Below are 24,204 nucleotides of genomic sequence, written 5' to 3' on the forward strand. Positions count from 1 at the left end.
GCTCTGTAAGACCTGCACAGTTTCATTCTTAGTCATGAAATGAAATTCACTCTGAAGTGGGAACACACACACCTTTGTGCATGATGACATAAATACTGTATGTTCAAAAATACATACATGATCACACATACATGCTACACGCACACACATCCACACACAATTTGAAGAGCAACGTTTCCTCACACAACATTCTTCTTCTGTAATCCACAGAACTGGATGGAGAACAAGCAGGACAGGGATAAACACCAGCCACTGCCAACACACTCACCACACCATCACACATGCAAGCATTCAACACGCACACGCATACTCACATACTCACACACACACACATACACACACACACACACACACACACACATAAGCATGTCACTGCACCCACATATGATAAATAAGTCCCTTCACTCCCCTTTTCCCCAAACGCTGTTAATCTCATAAGAGCCGCCCCAAGCTTTTCCCACCAAACTGACGATTCTTCAGAAGCAACAATCTCCAGCTCCTTTTTCTCCCTCTCTCCCTTCTCCTCCTCTTCCTCCTCCCCTCTTCACCCCTTTTTACAACTGTAATAATAAACAAGCGAAACAAATCATGTCAGATTCAGAAAACCTCTTAAAACCCCTGCAGCCTTTTGCCACCACCACAACTTCGTCCTTCCATCTCCCTTCCTTTGAAAATGCTATAAATTCGGGTTTACAGGCATCAAAAGCTGATGTTTTACATGCAGGACGCATTGCTGCAGCAGAGCTGTTCAGCCCCACAGGCAGAGCTAAGGTGGGAGAGGTGCAGAGGGGGTCAGGCAGGTGATAATTGTTGGGATTTGACTGCTCTAAGCCAGTTTTCATAAAGACTTTATGTCCCCCCAGCTGTATGATCAGGAGGACACTGAGAAAAAGCAGTAAATGAGTAAAAAAAAAAAAAAAAAAAAATGAAGTAAATGAGGGCCTCTTTGGATGCTGACAGAAATTATAATAGAAAATAAATAATGGACTGCTCATTATTTTTCTTATTAATTATTAAAAAAAAGGACCTTGCCTGTTTTTTAGGGAGCCAAACAAACACTGATAAATTCATAGACTTTTTGTTTTTGTCTAAAAAATAATGAACCCCTGCGAAAATCAAATCAGCACGAGATATATTCTAAATGACTGAATCTTCAAAAATAAGCTTCTTTGACATAAAGCACATTGAAAATGAAATAACTCATTCATTTCTGACGTATCATCAGTTGGTTATTTTCTAGATTAATCAATTACCGTTTGGTCTATAAAATCTTCGTAAAATGTTTGCAACAAGTTCCAAACATAAGACAAAGAGAAGCAGAAAGTCCTCACATTTGAGATGATGGAACCGATGAATGTGTTTGATTTTTGTTATGGAGACAAACACTGATTTAACTCTTAATTCAGAACAGGTCCTTCATGTTCAATACAGTTTTCTGAAAAAAGAAAGCATGTGTGTTACATCCATTATGATTCTCAGAAGCTCTGATGGACTTAGACTTTGTCTGTTTGATGTTGTATGACCTTCAAATCTCTCTCTTTACTGCTGCCATGTCCCTCTCTATCTCATATTTTCTTTATCTCTGAATAATTCCATACATTTAAATTGTCAGCAGGTTTCTGCACACACTGTAGCTGAAGGCTGATATCTCACGTCCCTCGTCTTCCTCATCAGTCTTTACACCTCTCCCCCTGCTTCCCTCCCTTTTTTTTTACAGAATCTATACTGGGGGGGGGACATGAGGGTGGGTGACTGATGAAGTATGTGTGTGATAAAAAGCATGTGGTATTGGTAGTGACAGGAAGAGGGCAACAAGTCACTGGGAAGGATTTCATGTTTTGCACGTACTGTGTGTCTTTAGCTGCATGTGTGTGTGTGTGTGTGTGCGTACATGTGCAAGAGGGAGAGCATATGAGTGATCTCAACCACTTACATAATTGATGACTTTGAGCTGGAGAGAGGCTGCATCAAGGTCAAAGAGCTCACCTGAAGGAGAAGATGGAGAGGGAGTCAGTGAGCACGATGGGAGTAAAACCAGAGACGAGCAAGGGCAGATTGGCGTTAAGGAAGACAGGGAAATGCAGAGCATGTACGCATGTGGACAAAAAGCAATCCAGGGAGGGATGCATTGAGACAGCGGGGTCGGGGAAGGGTGAACGGGAAACAGCTAACATGGGACCTAATAATGAAGACAAGACAAGAGATGGACGGATGCCTGCACTGCAGATGAAAGCAGAAAGAAAGCTGGACAGAAAGGAAGAAGCAGAGGCCGGAAAAATCTGAGGAGAGTAAAGGCAACTCATGTTTGTTGGCAATTACCAGGTGGTAAACAACGTTGATGTGTGAGTATGTATTAGAGAGTCCACTTCAACAGTGTGTCTACAAAGCATTTTGTTTGCCCACAGGAGCTGCCCTTGTGCTACAGTAAGTCTAAATTCATGGAGCTTTTTATCCAGATAGACTTACTCTATTAACATACCTCACCTCACGTACATTTTCGTACATTGTGTGCGTGTGTTTGTGCGCTTACCACAGAGTTGCAGGATGTTGCGGTCCAGTTCGCAGTAGTCCTGGTCTGAGACGTTGAGGGGCAGTAGTGCATTGTGGGACTGTAAGGGAGAGGGGCTAAGAGGAGGCCTCTGGTAGGACGTCTGAACAGCTTGGACTCGCACGCACGCCACTGAGGCCTGTGATGTCATGCACATATGCAGAAACACACAGAGTCCAAAGTCAGTTGAGATTAAAGGCAATGAGGGAGAAATTCGTCAGACGAAAGCATGTCTCATGTCCCTCTATTATCTTTCGCCAAAGAGCCAACAAAAAATGAACTGAGACACTACTAAGGCAAACACAACCAGTCAAATCCCTGGATGCAACACAAACATTTTTCCAGAGATATAAAACATCCAGTTGCCAGACATTTTTGGAGGCCAAGTGCTTGATAGATTTTTCTTTTCTTGATAAGGTCTGTCTAGGATTCAGAATGTATAACTTTGTTAAGAAATGTCTGGGATTATAATCTCAAGTTCTGAAGTTTTTGCACTTGATTAGCAGTTCACTACTTGGGTTAAATCCCTGCTTTAGTGATTTAGTCACTTATGCTGTTCATGTAACATTTTGTCATGCGTTTTCTGTAGGTTTGTGAGTGCGTTTTTAGGCTCAGCGTCTTTCAGCAGCTGGTCATGCATGTGTCTACTTCTCATTAGATGATTAACAAAGATTACACCTTCCTGAAAAGCATTAAGAGGCTTTGCTTTCCCCTCCTTTAAAATTAAGAGCAATCTCTTCCACCCGGTCAACTACTGCTGCCAAGTTGTTTTTTTTCTTTGCATGTGGGACTTAAACACACAGAGAAAGAGAGAGCTTACATGTTTTTCCAGCATGTCAAGATGTAGTTCATCCTGATCGGATAGTAGATTACAGCCCACCTGCAACACACACAGATACTTGAGTGCAGTGCAGTACATGAGCTTGCAGGCTGTGCTGTCTCTGTAGAAGTCATTTAATTTGTGAATGTTGAATAAAACCAAAAGAATACATACTGTATGTGTAGTACTGTGTTTGATACCTTTGAATTCAGTGAAACGCTTATTGTATGCCCTTGTGTACAAAGACTCACCAGTAAGACAGCGATCGCCTTGTCCTGGTCCTGGTCCAAGATAGGAATGACAACAGCTAAAAGAAAGAGAAAAAAGAGAAGAAAGCTTTCATAATACATAATGCACTGATTCAGACAAAACAGACTATTGGTCCTGTAATTTTCATTCCATGTCCTCAGTGTCTTATTTGTTTCTGTCTTCATGTTCTAATACAAAATACACAAGGAAAAACGGACATGTGGAAAAAAAACCCCTAATGTCCTTGCATAACGCTGTTTATTCTTTTCTTCTCTTTCATTTATTATTCTCATCGATGCAGACCGGATAGCGAGAGCAGATCTTTGCAGACAAAAAAATGTTCTAAAATAGTGAGAATAAGATGTGTGGACAGCAGATAAAACAACAAACAGAATGATGGATTTGCCACTTTGGTACCAAACTAACTCTTACTTCTGTAACATGATTAAATGTTCAGTGATATTTATTGATCCAGAGCTGAGCAGTCATGCATGTGTACTTTAGGATGTCTCCATGCTTACATTGCTTCAGGTTATTCTCTCGTTCCTGCTTTTAGATAAAAACAAACAAACAAAAATGTTAATTTGAAGAGGAATGCAGAGTCTTTTCATTCTACTGAATTCGAGCTCTTGCATTTTTTTTCTCATCATAAACCTTCCATTGCTTTTTTGAAAGGAGGGGAGGTTCTTTTGTGAAATTTTACTGCCCACGCAGCTCCATATTTCTTCCTCAGCAATCATCATATCTTGTTCTTCCCTCTCTACCTCTTCTCATTTGTTTATTCTCCCACGTTCTCACATCTCTCTGCTCCTCTGCATGCACAAACGCACACTCACACATCCTCAAACCAGCGCACAAACACGGTCAGATGCTGGTCCACTTGTCTATCTCAGAGCATCATTCAAACACTCACTGCACACACACACACACACACACACACGCACACACCTCTTCTGTGTGCTGGTAGCGGTGCTGCAAGGCAGATTCTGTATTTCTCAGGCAGTTCAGACAAAGGAAGGCCGGCACACTGACATCTCTTCAGCTGGTCCACGATGCTCCTGAGACAGACAGGTACAAGTTGAGTTTGACAGAGGTTTGAGGAAGACAGTTACCTACAGCACATTAGTGTGAGTGAGAAACAGAGAGCCACAGTCTCTCAGACTCTGGGGCGACAAAGAGGAGGAGGGGATTTGGGAGACAATTGGAGCAAATGGAAAAACAATCACAAGCATTACAAAAGCAGACCCCGTATTCATCCACTGAATAGGACTATTATTCATTGGAAATTATATGAACTCAGTTGTGTGAGCGTGTGTGTGTGTGTGTGTGTGTGTGTGTGTGTATTTCTTATGCTAAAATATGAGACAAGGATTTGTTTGTTCTGGACTGACTACTGCCAAAGGATATGAAGAAACATTCATTTGCATACACACACACACACACACACACGTTTGGCCACGTCACTCCACATCTCACTGAGCACACATACTCAGATTTGCATGAATATTGAAATGAAGCACAAAAAGAAGGAAAAATAGTTTCACACACAGGTAAAGTCATGATGTTTGTGTTTCTCATAACAATGTACTGAACCCCTCAGAAGCTACACACACACACACACAGCAGACACACAGCAACAGTCACTCCACTACATGCTCACAGAGCCTGAAATCCCCTCCAACCATTGCAGCCAAATCTCTGCATGGTGCATTGATTTGAAAGTGTCCATTTATTTCAGCTCACTGAGGAATAGTCCACTTCAATCAAAAAAGCATTCTCATCGTAGTTTACTGCTGTGGCAAATACAGCTGACCTTTGTGTAATGTCATTGTTCAAAGCAGCTTTCCTGCACGATCATGAAGCCAATTTATAGTGGCCACGACAAAGAGCAAAAAAACTCACCTCGAGGCATTAGGAAAAACAGTTTCCTCCATGCGCATATGACATAGCTACTGGGTAATAAAATGTATTTATATTTATTTGGTTTATATTTAAATGTCTGGTGTGTGGTGATAGCTATAAGGTCAACTGAAGTTGCACAACAATTTGAAGCAACAACAGGTCAAACTGAATGACATGTGGGTGAAAGCTGGCAGGTGGGCAGTGTGTTTACAGTGACAACAGGTAGCAGCAGCAGAGGCAAAGACCTGGAGATGGCCAGCAAAACAGACCACTCAGTAAATATGCTCCTGTAGGTGTGCAGCTGGCACTCATACAGCTCAGCTGATGATTAATTGATCCACGTGATGATAATGGCTTTGTGTTGCTGCTACACTACGAGCTCCATTTGTTGTAACTGCTTAACCACCATAAAGAAACGCTGCAGTTCCTAACAGCCGGGGTGGGATGCTAGTTTGCAAAAATACCCTGATTCAGACTAATTAAGTTAAGGTACTGTATTGTGTTATTTTGTCTATAGAGAGTGGATTACATCCTGTCTGTTCTGAGGAGCTCAGGAAAATCCGTACAGCAACAGTTATCAGTCTTGAGTGTTTGAACATTTGTGCATTGCACACAAATTTATCAGGTGGTGGCAAATTTTTGGACAGCAAACAACTTAACGTATGACGTAATATAAAGTATAATGAATATAAGACTGAAAGCTACACATCACTTACATCATTATGGTCTATTTATATTGGACTGTAGACCAGTCTTATCACTTACAGGTGACACACTGTATGTTTTTTATGTTTTTTTTTTTGTAAGATATTAATGACTTAATAAATGCATGACAGCTTCACAAACTGTATCTATGTCAAAATCATTACAAAATAAAATGACAAAAACATAATTATCAATCACCTGCAATTTGTTAATCATCTGTTTATTACATTAATAAGGAAATATGAATTTCCTCTGTATTGTCAAACGTGTTTTTCTGTCTTGAGGCGAGGGGTAAATTGTCACATTAGCGGATGATAAAGTTTTCATAAATGTGACTAACCTGCAACGAACTGAGATGGTTTATTAGAACAGTTGTGCAACTGCACTTTGTACAAGTTCCACTGTCTTCTGTATCTCTAAGACCTTGGACTGTGTGTCTTCCTGCAGCATTTCTAACAATAGCTTGTTTGACTATGAGTCTTCATTTATCTTCTACACAACAAATGGTTCAGAGGATATACGACTACAAGAGCCATCTTGGCTGAACTTGTTTGTGCATTTGCGTGTGTGTGTGTTTGTGTGTGTGTTTGTCTCAAGGTTCAGTTTATAGGCTTGTATGTATTAGAGAGTGGGCTGGAATGAGGTACAAACACAGTGGCCTTCTGCCTCACAGATGGGTTCTTTGAGTGTGAGTGTGTGTGTGTGTGTGTGTGTGTGTGTGTGGGGGGGGGGGGGTCTATGCGTGTGTTTGTGTGTGTGTTTGTATGCCAAGGTCTTGATAACAGGCTTATATAAGCAGGTGAATTAGAGGGAGAAACGTAACAAAGTGCCCTGTAGCTCTTTTAATATCCCCAATACCTCTAGCCTGCAGGCAGCCCTGACAAATGTGTGTGCCCATATGTGTGGTCTGTGCTTGTGTTTTTGCGTGTTCCAGTCTGCATAAGTATGTTTGTGTGCAATCTCATATTTGTGTGGCAAAAAGGTGTTGGGTTCTTGTCTGACAACGAGACGGTTTCATCTATAATGTAGTGCCGGTTTTTGCCAGCGCCTGGGCAGAAGTCGCAGTAGCACATGGGGTTGTAGAGCTTCAGAGAACACTTAAGAGAAGAGAGGATAACCCTGTCTTGCTGAGGGACCCCTGGTGCTGTCACCTCAGCTATTAGCCCTGCAATGTTTCCGTGGGGAGAGAGATTGAAGGTGAGAGAGAGAGTGAGTGAGAGAGGAGCAGTGGGAAAGCAGAGGAGTGGCAGGGGTGGGGGGGTGGGGGGCAGAACGACCAAAACACAGGTGGCTTACTGCTTCATGGCTCCTCTGGGAGAGAGCGGGCTGAGAGGAAAAAAAGGGCAATGATGGACTGATGAAGCGAGGTGGGAAGGTGGAGAGGGTGGAGGGAAAGAGTTCATCAGGGAGACGTGTAATAAGAGGGGGAAAAAAGTGACATAAAGAGAGAGCTTTAGTGAGAGAGCAATACAGAGCAGGGATGAGGAAAGCAAGTAAGAAAGAAATGGTGAGCATAAGAGAGACAGAGGAGGTCCTCGTGCTGATGATGAGATTTTGGTCTGAGCAGCTCATATTCATTCAGGTGGCACCTGCTTTTCATGCGGAGAAAACAGCCATCTCTATTGCCCCTCTTCATCCCCCCCTTGTTCTACTGAGTAACATCTGTGGCTTGCTACATAGACACACAAGCACACACACACACAAGGAGCACACACACAAGGAGCACACACCTGATCTTTCCTTCCTGTGGCAGTTCATGTGGCGGGTCGTCAGATAGCAGCCTCGAGTCTCCCTCCAGCATGTAGACACATACGCACTCCTGGAATGAAACACACACCTTCGTTTGTAATATTGATCACATTCTAATTAATTTAATGAGTGATGATGAGCCTCATCCATTTACAACAAAGGCCCTCTGTTCTTGGGTCTTATGCCAGGACTGAGGAACTTAGCTTAACTGCACCGAATACCAACAGAAAGCTTCTTTTTCAGGTTAGAAATCAAGGAAACATCAATTATGTTCAGCTATTTGTGCAAATGTAGTGTTTGTGTGTGTGTGTAAATACCGTGCTGGGTAGCAGCTCCTGTATGCTGTCTCGAAGGGCCACTCGCAGCGTTCGCGAGTCGACAACCGCTGCCAGCCGCAACAAACCATCCTGGGGAAGGACACAAACAGATGCCCTGATGTCTATTTGGTTGTTTGTTCATGGTCTCAAAATCCTGAGGCCTTGGCTATATTTTTTTGTGGCTGCAGTGTTTATGGTACAACAGCTCTTCCCCAGATATTTAGCTTGGCAGGCTATGAAGGCCACTGAAACAATATTTGAACTGTTTCAGACTCTGCAGTTTGTGCTTGTTGGAGGCACAAGTGAAGAGCTTAAAAATGATCTGAACTCAGGCATCATCAGGGATTATTAGAGTTAGTTTTGCTCTTCAGGACACTCAGTGCTTTCGTTTCAATTTGGCACTGTGAAAACCAAGCACTCGACAAATCATGTGCAGAGCTTGCCAGGCAAGAAGCAGCTGAATATTCAAAAAATGATATTTTGTGGTACGACTGGCAAAAAAAATCTCATGGTTCACAAATTACCTAACACATATTTACTGTGTTGTCATCGCTGCACTCTGTGAAGAATGGATAGAAGCACTTAACTTGTGGCAGAGTGGTGGTTATCTTAATTACATCCTCTGATCTGTCTGATCAAACCCGATCTTTGATCAAATCAAAGGATAAATCTTTATCTCTTCTGACTTCAATAAAATATCTTTCCACATCAAAATTCACTGCACACACAAATCCTGACGACAGACAGGCACGAAGGATCTCAGCTGAAACAAATCAAACAAAACAACAAACAAAAGGAAATCACCTCTGTTCAGAGGAAAACAGGAAAAGGCGGGATTACGCTTGAAACTATTTGGTATTTCTGTCCAAACATGTAAAGGCAAAAGTGTTCGTAGTTCTTAAAAAGTAGCCGCACTTCAAGGTGGGGCAAAAAACTGGCTGTAAACAAGAGGCGTGAAATGGGGTGAGTTGTACGAATGGAGGTGCTGCACGGTGATGTAGTAAACACGAAAAGGCAGAAGAAAATGTGAGAAGAATGAAAAAGAAAAGTCCACAGAGAAGCTCATACAATTTATACCATTCATGTTCCCTCTGCACACCAAGCCAATTGTTGCATAAAGTGGCTTGTCCAATTGTTAGTTTTGTCAACAAGAAAACTGCAAAAAACAGCCTCCCCAATTCTGATGCCACAAAGGTGTTGGTGGAGGGTATTTCAGATGTCATTAGACAAGCACTTTGTTTGAAGCGCATTAATACCTTAAAAGGGACAACGCACCGTCAAGGTGAGGGCAGTTTGTTTTCTTCTTCAAGTGCACTTTCAGTCATGCGAAAACAACCACCGACTTTAATAAGGATTAGGTTTGGAAACAAGCAGAAGAAGGCAAACAGGAGAGCTGATGTCTGATAACTAGGATGCTTTTATTTTAAGGTTATGCAAGATCGAGTTTGAGCCTTAATGTCTTACATTTTCACTTTCCACAAACATCACAAAGAGGCGTTCAGAACCTCAGCGCCTCACAGGAGCAACTTTAGCAGAAGAGAGCTTGTAACATCCCAGGTGACGGCAAAAAAATGCATATGATGAGACAACTCACTCTCCGTGTGCAGTCTACTTAAATCCCCCCAAAGTTTCACTTATCACACTGCATTATTATTACATGTAAGCACAATATAAAGAGAGACTCTTAACGACATTTTAAAATCTGATCAAAGCATGGAAAAACACTGGAAGAAATCGCAGAGGCTTAAGACACTGCAGCTTTTAGATGTGTGTACTGAATATAAACTGGAAAGAGGACAGATCAGATCATCCTCTCCCAGTTGTCCTGACAAAGCTTTTAGTCACACAACAGAGCTGGAAGGAAGAACATATTCTTCCTTCCTTAAGCATAAAATACCACAAAAGTACAGTGAGCTGTGCCTGCTGGAGGGCTCAATGTACTACAGAGGGTGTCCATTTGTCACCCTCTCTCTTTAATCTTTATTTTTCTCCTCTTATTCACACCCTCCCTCTACCGCTTGCTCCTCTCACGTTCAGCCTTGTTTTTGACTGGGAGTAAACATGGAAGACAAAAGATCTGAAGGCAAGAGGAGGAAGGAGGAGGAAGGAGGAGGAAGGAGGAGTTGTTAGTGGCTGGATGAGGGGGGTGAGGAATGTCAAGCAGTGAGGGAGAAGATGAGAGGAAAAGGGAGAGATGGGGAGAGAGTGGAGAGCCTTGTCATGTCTGAGCACTCAGTGTTGGTTATTACATATGATTAGATATGATTAAATGCGATTAGCTTTGATCACTCAATCAGTCCGGCAGAGTGCTGTTGTAATGAAGCTGGAGCTCTGCCAGCCCGTGTTAGTGTGTGTGTGTGTGTGTGTGTTAGTGTGTGTGTGTGTTAGAGAACGAACTTGAGTGTGTTGTGTCTTAAGCTGCAAATTCTGAAATCCCGATAAGTAATGTTTGATGGAAAGTAGATGTGAAAAGCAGACAAACAATATTTCCCCATTCTCCCTACTCTGCTGTCAAGAGTTGAGAATGAATGCTGAAACCTGCTATTCTCAGTGTGTGTGTGTATGTGTGTGTGTGTGTATATCTGTTTGTGTGTGTATGTGTGTATCTGTTTGTGTGTGCATGCAGTAACAATAAGATGTGTGCCTTGGTAAATGTCAGACTCTGTCTTATGACTTTCACAATCATTTCTTGACATAAACCCCAACCATCTGTCATATTAATTTAGCTGGTGCTCCACCCTTCTCTCTCTCTCTCTCACACACACACACACAGACACACACACACATACACAAATGCCCACTCACCAGGTCTTGACGCGAACACATGCACTACTTCCATTTTGCTGCTGTCATGTGAAAACCTTTTGTAAACCAAAAAAAGACTTTGCATTGTAATTAAAGAAAGAACACAAATTTAATGCTCAGTCAATATGGTAAGTTGACCCCCACAACAGAAGAATTAGTTAGAGGACAACAACATGTTTCAATTAATTCAAATCTGAAGCACAGTCTCTAAAATCTGAATGAAAAACAGTGGCATTATTTCATTACACTAACAGTTTGTTTTGCTCTAATGCGATTTCAGTTTATGTGAATGTGGTTCAAGCTTTTATCTGAATTGAGTTGAAAATGCCATAACAAATTCATTTTTTTTAATATGAGAGACATCAAATCCTCCCCCCAATCCCCAACGATGGAGATCCAAAATAATCAGCATGACAGGACAATGTGAAGAGCCATTATGTTAATGATCTATTATATCTATTTCATTATTTCTATTGAATTTCAGAATCATTCTTACAGGTTCCACATTCATTCTACTCATTGCATTACTGTCATTCTTAATTCGTTGCAGCGACGCACTGATCTGAAGCAGGATGTATTGTCCTGTAAATGTCATACTAATACCTGTGGTGAATTATGGGGCGTTTCTTTCCTCTTGTTCAAACCTCTTCATCTCTATGGCTCTATGTCTCTCGTTTTCCTCCCTGAATCTATCTACCCGCTCCCCGAACATTTACACTGATCTCCAGGTTTCTCCTCCCGTCCCTCCCCCACTCCTCTTTTCATTGGGGTGTCGTCTTTGCTGTTGTCTTTATCTGCAGGCTTCCTAATCACTCGGAGCGGTCTGACATTTTGAAGGGTAACAGTGATCAGCATAGCTAAACATGAACTCCTCTCTCTTTATCTTTATCTTTATCAGACACCCCGCCAACATATAACGTTCCTTAGGCTCTTGTGTTTACCAGCTGACACGTCCTTCCCCATGAAATCTTCACAGTGCAAACTAATAAGTCGGTCTACAACACTGAGACTGTCTCCCTTCCCTGCCGTATTACTCACAAGTTCTCTTATCTCTTATATTCACACACATAAATGTGTGAATCACAAATATCCAATCAACATCCCTACTACTGGCAGTGGTGTTGCGTCCCACAATGCACCTGATGAAGTCTGACTAACCAAAATATATGGTGATCACATTTGTATCCCCACACACTGCTGTGCACACCTGGCCTTTACTCCCGACTTTTAGAAGAATTCAGAAAATGCATCTCTGAGTATGGCTTCAGTTTCCTAAATAAAGCCTCATTGGCACTTATTGATACTTTTGGTTTTACCCAGCTTGTCTGTGAATCTACTCACTGCACTCTTGACTTGATTCTAGGTTTCTGCTGGGATCTACTGGTGTCAGATCAGTTTCAATATGAGCATATCGTTGTAATGTTGATGCGGATGCCACACTGGTTTGTCAGTTTTAGCTATACTTGGCTAGTGCATGCATGTGATCCTGACTCATTTCACTGCAGGGCCTGTTGTTGTTGTGCCAGTGACTCTCTGTGGTCAAGTTACAAATGTGTAACATCCAGTTAGACAATTTCAAAATAAAGCTTGCTTCCAAGTTTTGGACTGTTGGAGTTGTTTGGCTACGTTTATGCATCACTTAGCTTTGGTTAGGTTTCAAAAAACGTCATGGTTTGGGTTTAGTCATGTAAGTTCAGTTATGTAACTTACACAACATAAATTATATACCTTAGGTAGCTCATGTTACCTTGTTTTTCAGTTAAAAACAAGACGACGTTAAGACTGAATCCCTGTCCAGAGTAAAGCCCTGCATAATGCGATGCTGCCTCAGGTTTCTTCTGTTTTAACCCTCCTTTAAACATTTAATCTGACACAAGGGTGTGATGATGGAGTGTGCTCTATGGCTGTGTGCTATACAGAATGCAATTTTGTGATTTTGACCTATGTAAATAAAATTAGACCATTATATTTTCTCTATACCTTCCATTTTTACTTGAACTTTGTACAGGCATCTGAAGTGTGTACTCTTCTTCCGCAAGAGCAATGCTTAGTTTGCTCTTCAGGAGACCACTTAAGCCTTAAATATCTCTGTGAAGCTGAGAACATAATGGTCAGCCTACAGGTATAATGGTATGGAAATTAGTTTATAGGAAAGCAGGATTTGGTTGTTGCATATGAAAATGCTGACCTGCTAATAAATGTAGGTTAAAAAGAAAAAAGAAAAAAAAAATGCAAAATTTTACTCCTTCATTCAGTGTTTTCTCTGAACTACAGCAGTCATAAATCAGAGTTAATGTGAAGGCAGACAGACATTTGGAGCATAACTCCACGAGGACAACTCACTGAAAAGCTTAATTAAGTCTACATGGACGAAGCTGTAGCTAGCAGGATAAAGCCAAATCAGCTCTGTATAATATAAAGATAATTTTCCACTGAGCAGAACCAGGCCAGATAATATTTGAACACTCTTTCTAAGGTTTATTTTTGCTTTTGCTGCCTGGTGAGCAGGAATTTTATGGCACATACAGTACCATGCAAATAAAGAGAACTTTGATGGTGCTGTCTGATTTGTGTATATTTTTATATGTGGTAATATATGATTACAACAAAATTATTTCTCACAGCTATTTGACCAAGCTCTGCTAGTCAGCGCTTGTGTCTGCTGTATCTTTGCTGTCTAATGGTGAAAGAATAATTGCAAAAATAGTTATACAGTTGCATCTGGGGGTGCAAGATCTGCTCTCTGAGGAGCTCTTCATTTGAATTCAGCAACAACGGTGTGCAAAAGGCTGAGCAGGAAACAGATCTGAGCCCCTGAGGAGCGCTGATATGGAATATGCATGACGTAAGATGCAAGAAAATGCTACTGCAAATATATTTGATAAACAGGGAGAGGAGAGAGATGACCTTTACTTCAGATGGAGGAAAATCAGGCTAAAGGCTAAAATCAGAGACAGCCTGATTTCTTACTGTTTTTTTTACACCTGAAATCTGGCAATCTGGCCACTCAGAAGAAAATCTTTAGAGTTTCTAGTCACATCTTATGACCTTCATCAGTGGATGGAGATGGTGTTAAGTTATAGCCCAAAAAATCACAAACCGGCCTCAAAAGACTTTACAGTCCGTGCAACATATGATATCCTTCATCCTTAGTTCAAATAAAGAAAAACAAACCTGATCAAAAAAGGGAGGAAACCACAAGAAGAGCAGCAGAATGAAAAGAGACAGACATGCAACAGATGTGGTATGCAGAGAAATAACAATATCAAAATGACAGAACGGGGAAACATAATGGCAACTTTAGGTACTGATTTGATCATTTCATAAAGACACCTCCCTGTTTTGGGATCTGCTACCATTTGCTCGTTATTTGAAACCGGCTCTTGTTTGAGTATTGCCAGATGGACTGAAAAGGTGAATGACTTGTTCATTTTGATCAGATGATGTGACAAGCATGAAATCCAACACAATTTCTTTCTTTCTTTCACATTTTCAAAACTGTAATCATCACTAAATCATATCAGTTTTTTCTTCTATTGAACCTCTCTGTCCACCATTAATACAAATCAGCCAGTCCACCACAGCTACATGAATATGTTATTTTCTAAAGGATATACAGCACATTTGAAGTTTTTCACTGAAGTCAGTATTCCACAAGACAATCTAAAAATGCCACCATGAACACATTCTGCTTTAAAAAGAGATGCATTAAATTCTGCCACTTTAAGCTTACATGAACTAAGAAAACCTTCAGAACCTGGTTTGAGATTTTATAGTTCCTGTACTTTGTTGGAGTTATGGTCCCAATCATATTAGACAAAGATACACCATTCACACATTTTTGCTTATTATTTAGTAAAATTAAAACAGGGAACAGAGGTTTTGTTTTTATTTTGGTGACATGCTGATTCATTTGTACAAAAAAGAACAGAACAAAGCATCCTATTTCTTAATGTTTGATTGCAAGGTAACACTTTCAGTGGAGAATCAGATTCAGATTAGCCAGTTAGCTGAATACTAATATTCTAAATTGGCCACATTAGGTAAAGACCCAGCTAAGCTAAAGGAGGATTAATTTCGGGGTGTAATTGGACCCTTTAGGATAACTCTCGCTCTTTTTATCTGTTACGTTGTTCACGGAGTTGTCTGACTACTTGAATGGTCGACCTTGATCTAACAGCAAGAGGATGGAGGGTAATGGCATCACACTTTCAGGTGATTAAAGGAATCCTCCCTCATGCTTATGGATTTGTATGTTAAATCATCTATCTACATGCTCCGACAAGGCCCTCTGTGCACTGACTGGCTTGCTCTTTCCCTCACCTGCTGTATGTTTGCTCAAGGATGTTTTAAGTCAACAGGAGACGAACCGTTCACACTCTAACATTTGAGTTGAGTGAATTACTGATGCATATTGATTTTAGCTAGCAAAGAGGGGAGAAAAGGGAAAAAAAACCATACAGAAGACATGCACACACACACACACACACACAGAGTGTGGCCTGAGGGAGGCTCGTAGTGTTGCAGTGGGTCCTGGTTGTTATTCCAACAGAGCTGGGTCTCCAGTAGCATCACTAACATACTGGAGACACATGCACTGTAGAATACAGCCAAGCCATGATGACAGGCCTTGACTGGCACGCACACACACACACACACACAGTGTCCCAGGGATATTTACAATAGTAAAAGTACAAAAATCGAAGAGGAAGTTTGATGAAAATTTAGCCAGTGTCAGTGGAAGCACACAAAGAAAAAGGGAAGAAAGACAATTTAGCAATTGTTATCTTCTCTTCTTTTCTCTCTCTCTGTCTTACACACACACACACACACACACACACACACAAGTCGATAAAACACTGGAACAATAAAGTGATGCTGCAATGGTGATGATAAGGTGACCTATCACTGTGTGAAGAACGGGAGAAACAGGTGCATCACGGTGCTGCCAATTAATTAACCAACCTGTGTGTGAGTGTGTGTGACAGAGCGAGTGGAAGGTCGACAGGGTTTTCTAGAGTTTAAAGTGAAGGGTATTAAACTGAGATCAGCCAACAGACCGTAATTCATAAATATTTCCTCAGCACGACTCAAGGGGAGGTGGATGATAGACAGGAAGAGACAGAAACCGAAATTCAGATTTGAAAGAACACGTAGAAATGCAGAAATTGACAGACTAAACAGGAGAACCCAATCCCTTAATGACAGAAAACTGCTCACTGATGAAATTCACACATCACTCAGAGAGCAGAGACAAGAGAGGTATTGCGAGAAAGTCTGTGGAGAGGCCAAGAAACGATTGTGAAGAGGTTTCTACTCTCATGGGCACATTGGTGAGCGTTAATCCAGCCCATGCTCTGATATACTACTATCTACAATGAAAATCAATCATCCATATTACATATTATGGCAGCATCATCAAGGCTTCAGTCGTAATTAATGCCCATGGCCAAATTTCACTGAGTTCATCTAGAACAAATCCAACAAGATCAATTTGAAGCAGACCCACATGCTATGAAACTTGACAGAAATATTCTGGCAGTAATGAACGACTGCCAAGCCTGCTCTCAGTCAGTCTAAGGCTGGTTTAACATCTCCAGAGACAACAGCAGGCAGCTGTTCTCATCTGGTCTCATCAGTAATACATTCTAACAGAAGAATAAAAAAATACAAAAAGAATTACAAAAAGAGAATCACTACAAAAAAAAGTACAGCAGATTTATAATCTGATGCATGGATGCTGTCAGTGTGAAACCTGTCAGCCTGTTGATCCTTACCCACCATAAGATAAAACCAAGTCTGATACTTTTTCTCATTGGTATTTTTTGTAAAATAACCACATGTTCTGTAATTGCTCTTTTATTTATACCTTACATGCATGCAAATCTAATGCATGCATATGAGGATATATGTTAAAAACAAACCAACTTATTAACTGCTTTTATATCGAATTTGAATTGACTGTTGACTATTGCTTCACGATGCGCTGACCTGCAGAGCGTTTTGTGCTATTCCACACATCAACAGCTGGTGGAGGAAATGCGCAAAGAACTGTGGTAATGTGTCATCAAAGTCAACCAAGAAGAAGAAAGTTTCAAGCAAACATGGATATAAACAACGTGCCTTCACAGGGTACCTCTGAAACGGTCGTACACTCTCTGTGTAGTTTTAGATTCGTCTGGTTTGTTCACAGTTAAACATTCTTGCTGGTGGGAAACGAATAACAGTGTCAAGCCAGCTTGTTTTGTTCGCAGCCATTCATTGTTGATGATGAGTGTCTATGTGAGTAAATGAATTAGTTCCTCTGCGGTGTGTTCAGACGGGTCTCACATCTCCTTTTGTTTCATACTGACTGAGCATCATCAGCAGCCTTTGTGCTGCGTGACACTTCCTCTGTCGCCGCCTCTGGAGGTGGTCGTCATCCGTGGTGACTGAAGCAGCAGTAATGTTTCCCCATCAGGTGTCGTTCCTACAAGTACGCTGATGACAACAGCGACGACACTGACCACGCTGTTGGCGAATCTGAATGTTCTTCTCAGTTTTCTCGCCGAATTTTTCAGTGAACACCTTTTGTGTTAGTCTTTGTTATCGGGGCTTATTGTGTATCTGCTCACTTGAGGATTGCTGTGAAGCTTTAAGCTGCACTTTAGTAAGCTGGGCAGAGGCACGACGTATATTATGATATTACACACACACGCACACACACACAAGACCACATGCATTGGCTGGAGAGACATTAGAGTGACAAGGCTGCCATATTGTCGGTGCTCTGCTCTTCATACTGTGTTCTGTGCTGGATTTGAACCTGCCACCTTCCAATTTCCAAACCATGGAAAGCCAGATACTGCACATTTTTTGTCAAGATTTAATAAAGAAATAGTTTAATGCAATTTACATGACATATTTATTCATTCATTTATTTTATAGTTAAGTTTAGTTTTTGCCTTTTAGTTTTCAGGAGCACTTTACATTACCACTCAGGGATAATAAATGCAATTTGGTAACATAACAACTATTTAAAAATGGGTATATATGGGTATTATTAGACTGAAATTTATCTAACAGCGTAATAAGAAGCCAAAAATAAAGGGTAACAACAGGTTAGAACTAGGTAAAATGGCTTATGGAAATTATTACAGAATTATTTTTTATGCAGAAAAAACTTTGTAACGATGACTCTGATAAAGGTCGCATGAGAGTATGTCTAGCATGAGTGTTCAGATGGTGATTGCTGCTTTGATACCATATTACATAATAACATATTACTTTTGAATAATATCCCAGTCTAGCCTCTGTGTTTGTTCCTGATGCAGGATGAGTACTGATGCAGTTAAATGCTAAGCACCTTGTCTAATTTAAACGGTTCTGATTGTCATCAGTTCTCACCGAGGGACAGGCCTCCTCTCAAATGTCAACAACTGCCAATCAGGGCTGTCTAAATATCATGGCCACTCGAAAACTACCTTGTGAAAATGAAACAGATGTGTCGTGTATGATAGCACCTTTGTTGGAGACAATGATACCTCGGCTCATCTTCTCTCTCTTGTTCCAGCAGCACTGCTGTAAGGAGCTTTTCAGGGCTCAGGTAAAAGGAAGACTGATGAGAATGCACAGGAGAAAAATACCTGCACTTTCTCATTCACACAAACTCTGGCTCAGGAAGGACACAATAATGGTCTCCATTCCTCATCCTGCACCTTCTTTTTCATTTGTTCCCAACCTTTGGCTCATCTGTGTCTGATTCACACTCTGCCTCTTTGTCACTCTGTTCCCTCTTAATGTTTTACATGGTCTCACTATTCACAATTGCCAACCCCACCCCTTTCCCTTTGTCTCTTTGTCACCTGTCTGTTCCTCCATTTATCCCTTACATCCCATTATGGCTCTTTCTCTTTCTGTCTTTCTCTCTATCTGTCTCTCCACTGCAGGTGTTTGACAGTCTCACTGTCGTCACATGGCTGTTGTTCTATTTTAATCTGACTCTTCTGTTCAGAAACAGACACCCACATGCTTTCACCATTCTCTTGGCTCAATTTCACTCTCTATTCACTCTTTTTCTATCATCCACTGGGTTGTTACGCTGCTTGAGTACATCAGCCTCATTTCTCTCTCTTTTCTCGCTTGTTTTTGCTGCTCTTATCAGCTTCATCCTATTCCCCACATCTATCTATCTATCTATCTATATATCTATCTATCACGTATCTGACATTACTAAGGTAAGTGATTTAGTTTAACGGTCTGTTACTAAGGAATAATGTCTTGCTGAAGCAGAATGAAAAATCCTCAGTCTTTTTTAAGACATGCACAAACAAGGCAACAACCGTTGCTGCCTTGGAAACAGCTTGCACAGTAGACAGCCATGGACATGGATACAGCTCCCATGTATTTCACAAAACAGCACTAGATAATGTCAAATTGCACAACTCTGTGGTTCTTAATGCATCTCAGCCTACTGATGTACACATAAATACATATATTATTCTATATACATATATTCCTTTGAAATATTTTATATATACATAATATTTCAGAGGAATTTGCTTGGAAGAACTTCTGCATTTAAAATCAGGTAAATAATTAATCTGAGACTGTCCTTCCAAGAAAAATGACAGAACCATTGCTTTCAGCAAGTGCCCCAAAACAAAGTGTTTACAGTGAAATGGCAAAGCCCTCGAGCTGCTGTGACAAAGGAAGGAGTCAGCTGAACCAACAACCAACAGTGAACGGCAACAGGTTTGTCTGGCACGGTAGTTGTGTCAGATCAGAAAACACTTTAATGTGTTGTTCTCAAGGGCACGGACAAACAAGCTATCTCGTTTAATTTGGAGGACTTGTTTATTTGTTAATAGAAATGTTCTTCTCCATATGTGTTAAACTGTGTTCTTGCCCATTGACAAAAGAAATATTTTGCCTTTTCAGCTTTCCTGCTGTGTTATGTTAGCAATTTACCATCAAAAACTGGAAGTGAATTCTTCTTCATAAGCACTTACAGCTACATATTTGTGTTCTGGTCATTTATGGGAACCTTCAGGTAAAAAGTTAGTGATGTTGACAAAACAAGTTTGCATCGCTTTTGTTTTATATTTGATGCTGCACAACTTCAGCAGTTCTGACGCTTTCTGTTGTTGTCTCTGCTTTTATCCAACTTGCACAAGCTAGAACCTCGGCAACTGGTTGCCAGATTTAGTCATCCTTGAAAATAGTTGCAGGGCTGGAAAACTTGAAAGTCTGAGGTTGCAGATTGAATCTTCATCTTATGTCACATCACTCAAGGGGACATGAAGGGCTTCAAAGCCACTAGAGGCCACCCATGGGATCTAGTTGGCAATAAGTAAAAGAGTCTCTTCTGAGCCAGCCCTTAAGTGTAAGTGGGGCAATTAGAAGTGAAACAGCTGTTTTTTAAGAAATAACAGATCCAGTGAAAACTGAGTAATGACTATAAAGGTGGTTTCAGGTGATTTAACAGCTGTTCTGGGAGTTTTGTTTGGAAGATTTCCACTCACAATACCATCACTGTTGCTATTAATACATATGAGAGGGATGGAGGCCTGTTTTTCAGTGTTAAGCACATCATTTGCTCACAGACAATCTCTTCCCAAAGGCAGTCAGAAGATTTGTGACACAACTGCAAATGTTCCCTCCCTCTGAGTCTGTCTGTCGCTCTGTCAGCACTGAGTTTCTTCTTTGGACAAGAAACAGGAAGTCAGGAATACCTACAGGCTTGCACAAAGAGAGGAAAGAGAGAGGTGTGTTCTCTGTGCTCCTATGTTCACACACTTGTTATTTTAAACGCGGAGCCTTTCACCCGACTCCAGCCGTCTGTTTAACACGTCACCGTGTGTGAAAGGCTGTGTGTGCTTGTGTGTGTAAGATCCCACTTCAAAGTGTACACCTGGGGCAGCTATTGCACATGAATGCAGGCCAATTAAAATTGAAAATTTATTAAATTGAATTATAAACGCGGTGTGATTAGTTCACCCAAACACACACAAATGGAAATGTGCACAGGTGCAATGCCCACAATAAGGACTTTAGAAAATAAACACAAACACACATACTGGCAGACACACACACAAAAACTAGCACTTTCTGTCCAAGGTGAGTGATCTGATTGATGTAAATGTTTTGTTGTGCTGTCTTGCACTCTTAATGAGACTCAGAGGCTTTGGGTGTGTGTGTGTGTGTGCGCGTGTGCACTCCGTGTTATTGTACATTTGTGTGTGTGTGCATTATACTATTGTTTAGCAGTAGAATAAATTTCCTGTTAAAAATTCCAGGATGGACTCCCCTCTGGGACCGTCGCTGTTTATCTCCTCAGGAACACACACACACATTTACACAGGGCTATAATATGCCTCAGTCTCCTGATGTTACCTTTGAGTCACCTTGACATTTTGCTAACCTCTCCCTTTCCTCTCTTCCTCCCCCACCTCCCTCCCTCCATTGCAGTTTCTCCTACTGGGTCATCTCATGCCCATTCACGAGTTCCTGTCTTTCCCATGACCTCCTTTCCTCTTCTGTGTCTTTCTCCTTTAAAAAAATCTTGGGTCACCTTGAGGAGTGTATATGTACGTGTGTATGTGTGTGTGTGTGTGTGTGTGTGTGTGTGTATGTGTGTGTGTGTGTGTGTGTGTGTGTGTGTTTGTATCTGCAGTGGAGACACCCTCTAGGAGTACTGACTGCACACTGTTCTGAGCTGAGGGAGGGTATAACCCAACAGAGTTTGTACCTAAAAATATTAGTTTTGAAAAACATAGTACAGAAACTGTTATGTTATCAGAAAAAAACTGAAATAAACAGCATTCAGTGAAGTTTGACCAGTTGGATATTGGATTACTCATGAAGACTAGATGTGAAAAACAAAAATCTGATGAGTGTGAAGGTGTGTTTGAGTTGTTGACAGGAAGTGTTTGTGAGGATGGGGGTTTGGGGTCATGATGGGTTGTGATGAAAGTAGGTGTGAACATGTTAGAGGAGTGAGACTGGGTAAGTAGTAAACTGAGGTGATGGCCCTGATAGCAGACACGCCAACTATCATCATTCTTAACAGGAGACAAAGTCTACTCTTTTCTCAAGTTGTGAACTGTTATATGCATAGATTGTCAGATCACTGAACCGGTGCTACAGCAGCGCTATTATTTAAGCCAGTGAACTGTGTTTTCCTGTTTGGTGTGATGCTGTATATTTGTTCTGCAGATAACCGGTCTGCCATTACCAAGGAAGGATGGGTTAACGAACACATTAATACATACAGGCACTTAATCAGTTCACTTAATCAGTTCAACCAATTATTGATTTCAATCATTTTTTTTAGCAGAATTTTGCATTTATGCAAACTGAATATCTATACTCTTGCAATAAGTAATTTTTTGACCACCTGGGGGCAGTATACAGAAGTTGTGATCATTGTTTTTGGTCCTCAACAATTTCTGAGGAAAACATGTGGCTCTAAATGCTCCACTATGTTCACCAGCAAGTTGCTAATTATGTCTGTCTACTGTTTGGTGCTCAGCAGGTAGTATGCAGCGGGTTTTCAGAGCTGAAAACAGCTGCCTACTGCAAGTGAAAATGAAGCGATGAAAACGATGAGCAGAAAAGGTTTTGGGCAGCTAATGGAGGAGTTAAAACTCGCTATAAAGCACCAAATGCACAAGGGGAGCTGCACATCCAGGTAATGATTCTCTATAGGTTCATCACTATCAGTGAACCCATTGTCATTATATACAGTGTTATGAAAATATCCATTATAATCACTTTACACTTTGGTCTGTTGGTCATGACATTTGACACGTTGGGCTGGAAATGTTCATTATTTTCTTATATTTAATTGACTAAATAAATCAGTGAAAGAGGAAACTAACTGTCAAAATGATCATCTATGAATGTAATCATGTGATTTAGAGTTTGAAATGCACCTCATGTGCGTGTCTGAAACAAAAAATCCAAGTAAGGACTAAAATGCAGGACCTTCTTCATCATCGATAACATTTTGGTTTGTTCATACAATGTGTTTTGTACAATATTTTCTACAAGTAAAGTTTTTACATGACACAGTATGTCCAAAGCAGCTCTGTATGCTTTACGTTTCACCTAATTTCTGGCTCCTGTTTCTGGCCTCACATATAACAGCCCTGAAAATAGTATGTAGTCCTAATGCAAAGAGATAAAATGTTGTAAAAGTAAATGCACTGAACATCAATACATACAACATACAAGAATAGGTACAACATAAAGGCACTGAACCACGGTGTCTCATTATATGGCACTCCTGGCACGACTGACGAGCACCCCAGATGAAATACACCGTTTCAGTCGACAAAGAATATGATTCAGGAAAATAATTACAACCCCGATAGCATGAACAAAATATGGAACAAGCCCAGAAACAGTAATTACAAGCTGGCAGGATGGGGCTATTAATTGAAGTGAGCTAATTTGTTGCCACTCTGGCTTTGGATAATTAAACAATGCCTGTGAAATGTGAGAAGACAGATGACTTAAAGAAAAAATAAACTGCCTTATACTGATGGATTCTTAAGTGGGGTTGTGTGCTAGGTGTTTTTATGTCTTTAACAAACTCACACTCACACTCACCTGGGTGAGTCTCATTACTCCAAGCAAGTATAATTATTACAGAGATTCATGTGAATTTTGGTTGCCAAAAAAGACGAACAGATGCAGGTAAACTGGAAAATCTGGCTGAGAATTTGTTTTGTCTGTCTGCTCACCCAGTGATGGACCGGACTGCACCTGTCCAGGTTTTCATTCTTTCTCTTTAAAGCTTTTATCTCATCATGTCAGGTCTTTGGTATTGGCTTGTTTTCCTGCCTCAATCAGTCAACAATGACCTGGCGGCAGCTGCTGCAGGACGCTGCTGCCAGGCTTTTGACAAATACTGCCGCACGTCCCACATAGCCCTCAAGACTGGCCTCCTTTCATTGACTCCCACTGAAATGCAGATTTGATTTTGAAATCTTTTTCATTTTACATTAGGTGAAACACTGAGGCACTGGCATTACATTTGCTGAGTTATTGAGCCAACCTTAAAATAGCCATCAATAGCAATTGTATCTTTACAATTCACACCCTCAAATTTGGAAAAGCTTTCC

At 40.9% G+C, this 24,204-nt stretch overlaps 1 protein-coding gene across 4 annotated transcripts in view; it reads right to left on the reverse strand.

Moving 5' to 3' along the window:
* The window catches only part of LOC124059035 (cGMP-dependent 3',5'-cyclic phosphodiesterase), a 135,254-nt gene that overhangs the window by 17,566 nt on the left and 93,484 nt on the right, over positions 1-24,204 (reverse strand). For all 4 annotated transcript variants that reach the window (XM_046388750.1, XM_046388754.1, XM_046388751.1 and 1 more), the window contains 7 exons: positions 8,291-8,380; positions 7,955-8,043; positions 4,566-4,675; positions 3,620-3,675; positions 3,369-3,428; positions 2,531-2,687; positions 1,934-1,986 (listed from right to left, as the gene is read on the reverse strand). In XM_046388750.1, coding sequence (XP_046244706.1) covers positions 1,934-1,986; positions 2,531-2,687; positions 3,369-3,428; positions 3,620-3,675; positions 4,566-4,675; positions 7,955-8,043; positions 8,291-8,380 — 615 coding nt within the window. The remainder of the gene's footprint in view (positions 1-1,933; positions 1,987-2,530; positions 2,688-3,368; positions 3,429-3,619; positions 3,676-4,565; positions 4,676-7,954; positions 8,044-8,290; positions 8,381-24,204) is intronic.

The sequence above is a fragment of the Scatophagus argus genome, chromosome 5 (assembly GCF_020382885.2).
Source record: "Scatophagus argus isolate fScaArg1 chromosome 5, fScaArg1.pri, whole genome shotgun sequence".
In the NCBI taxonomy this organism is placed as follows: Eukaryota; Metazoa; Chordata; class Actinopteri; family Scatophagidae; genus Scatophagus; species Scatophagus argus.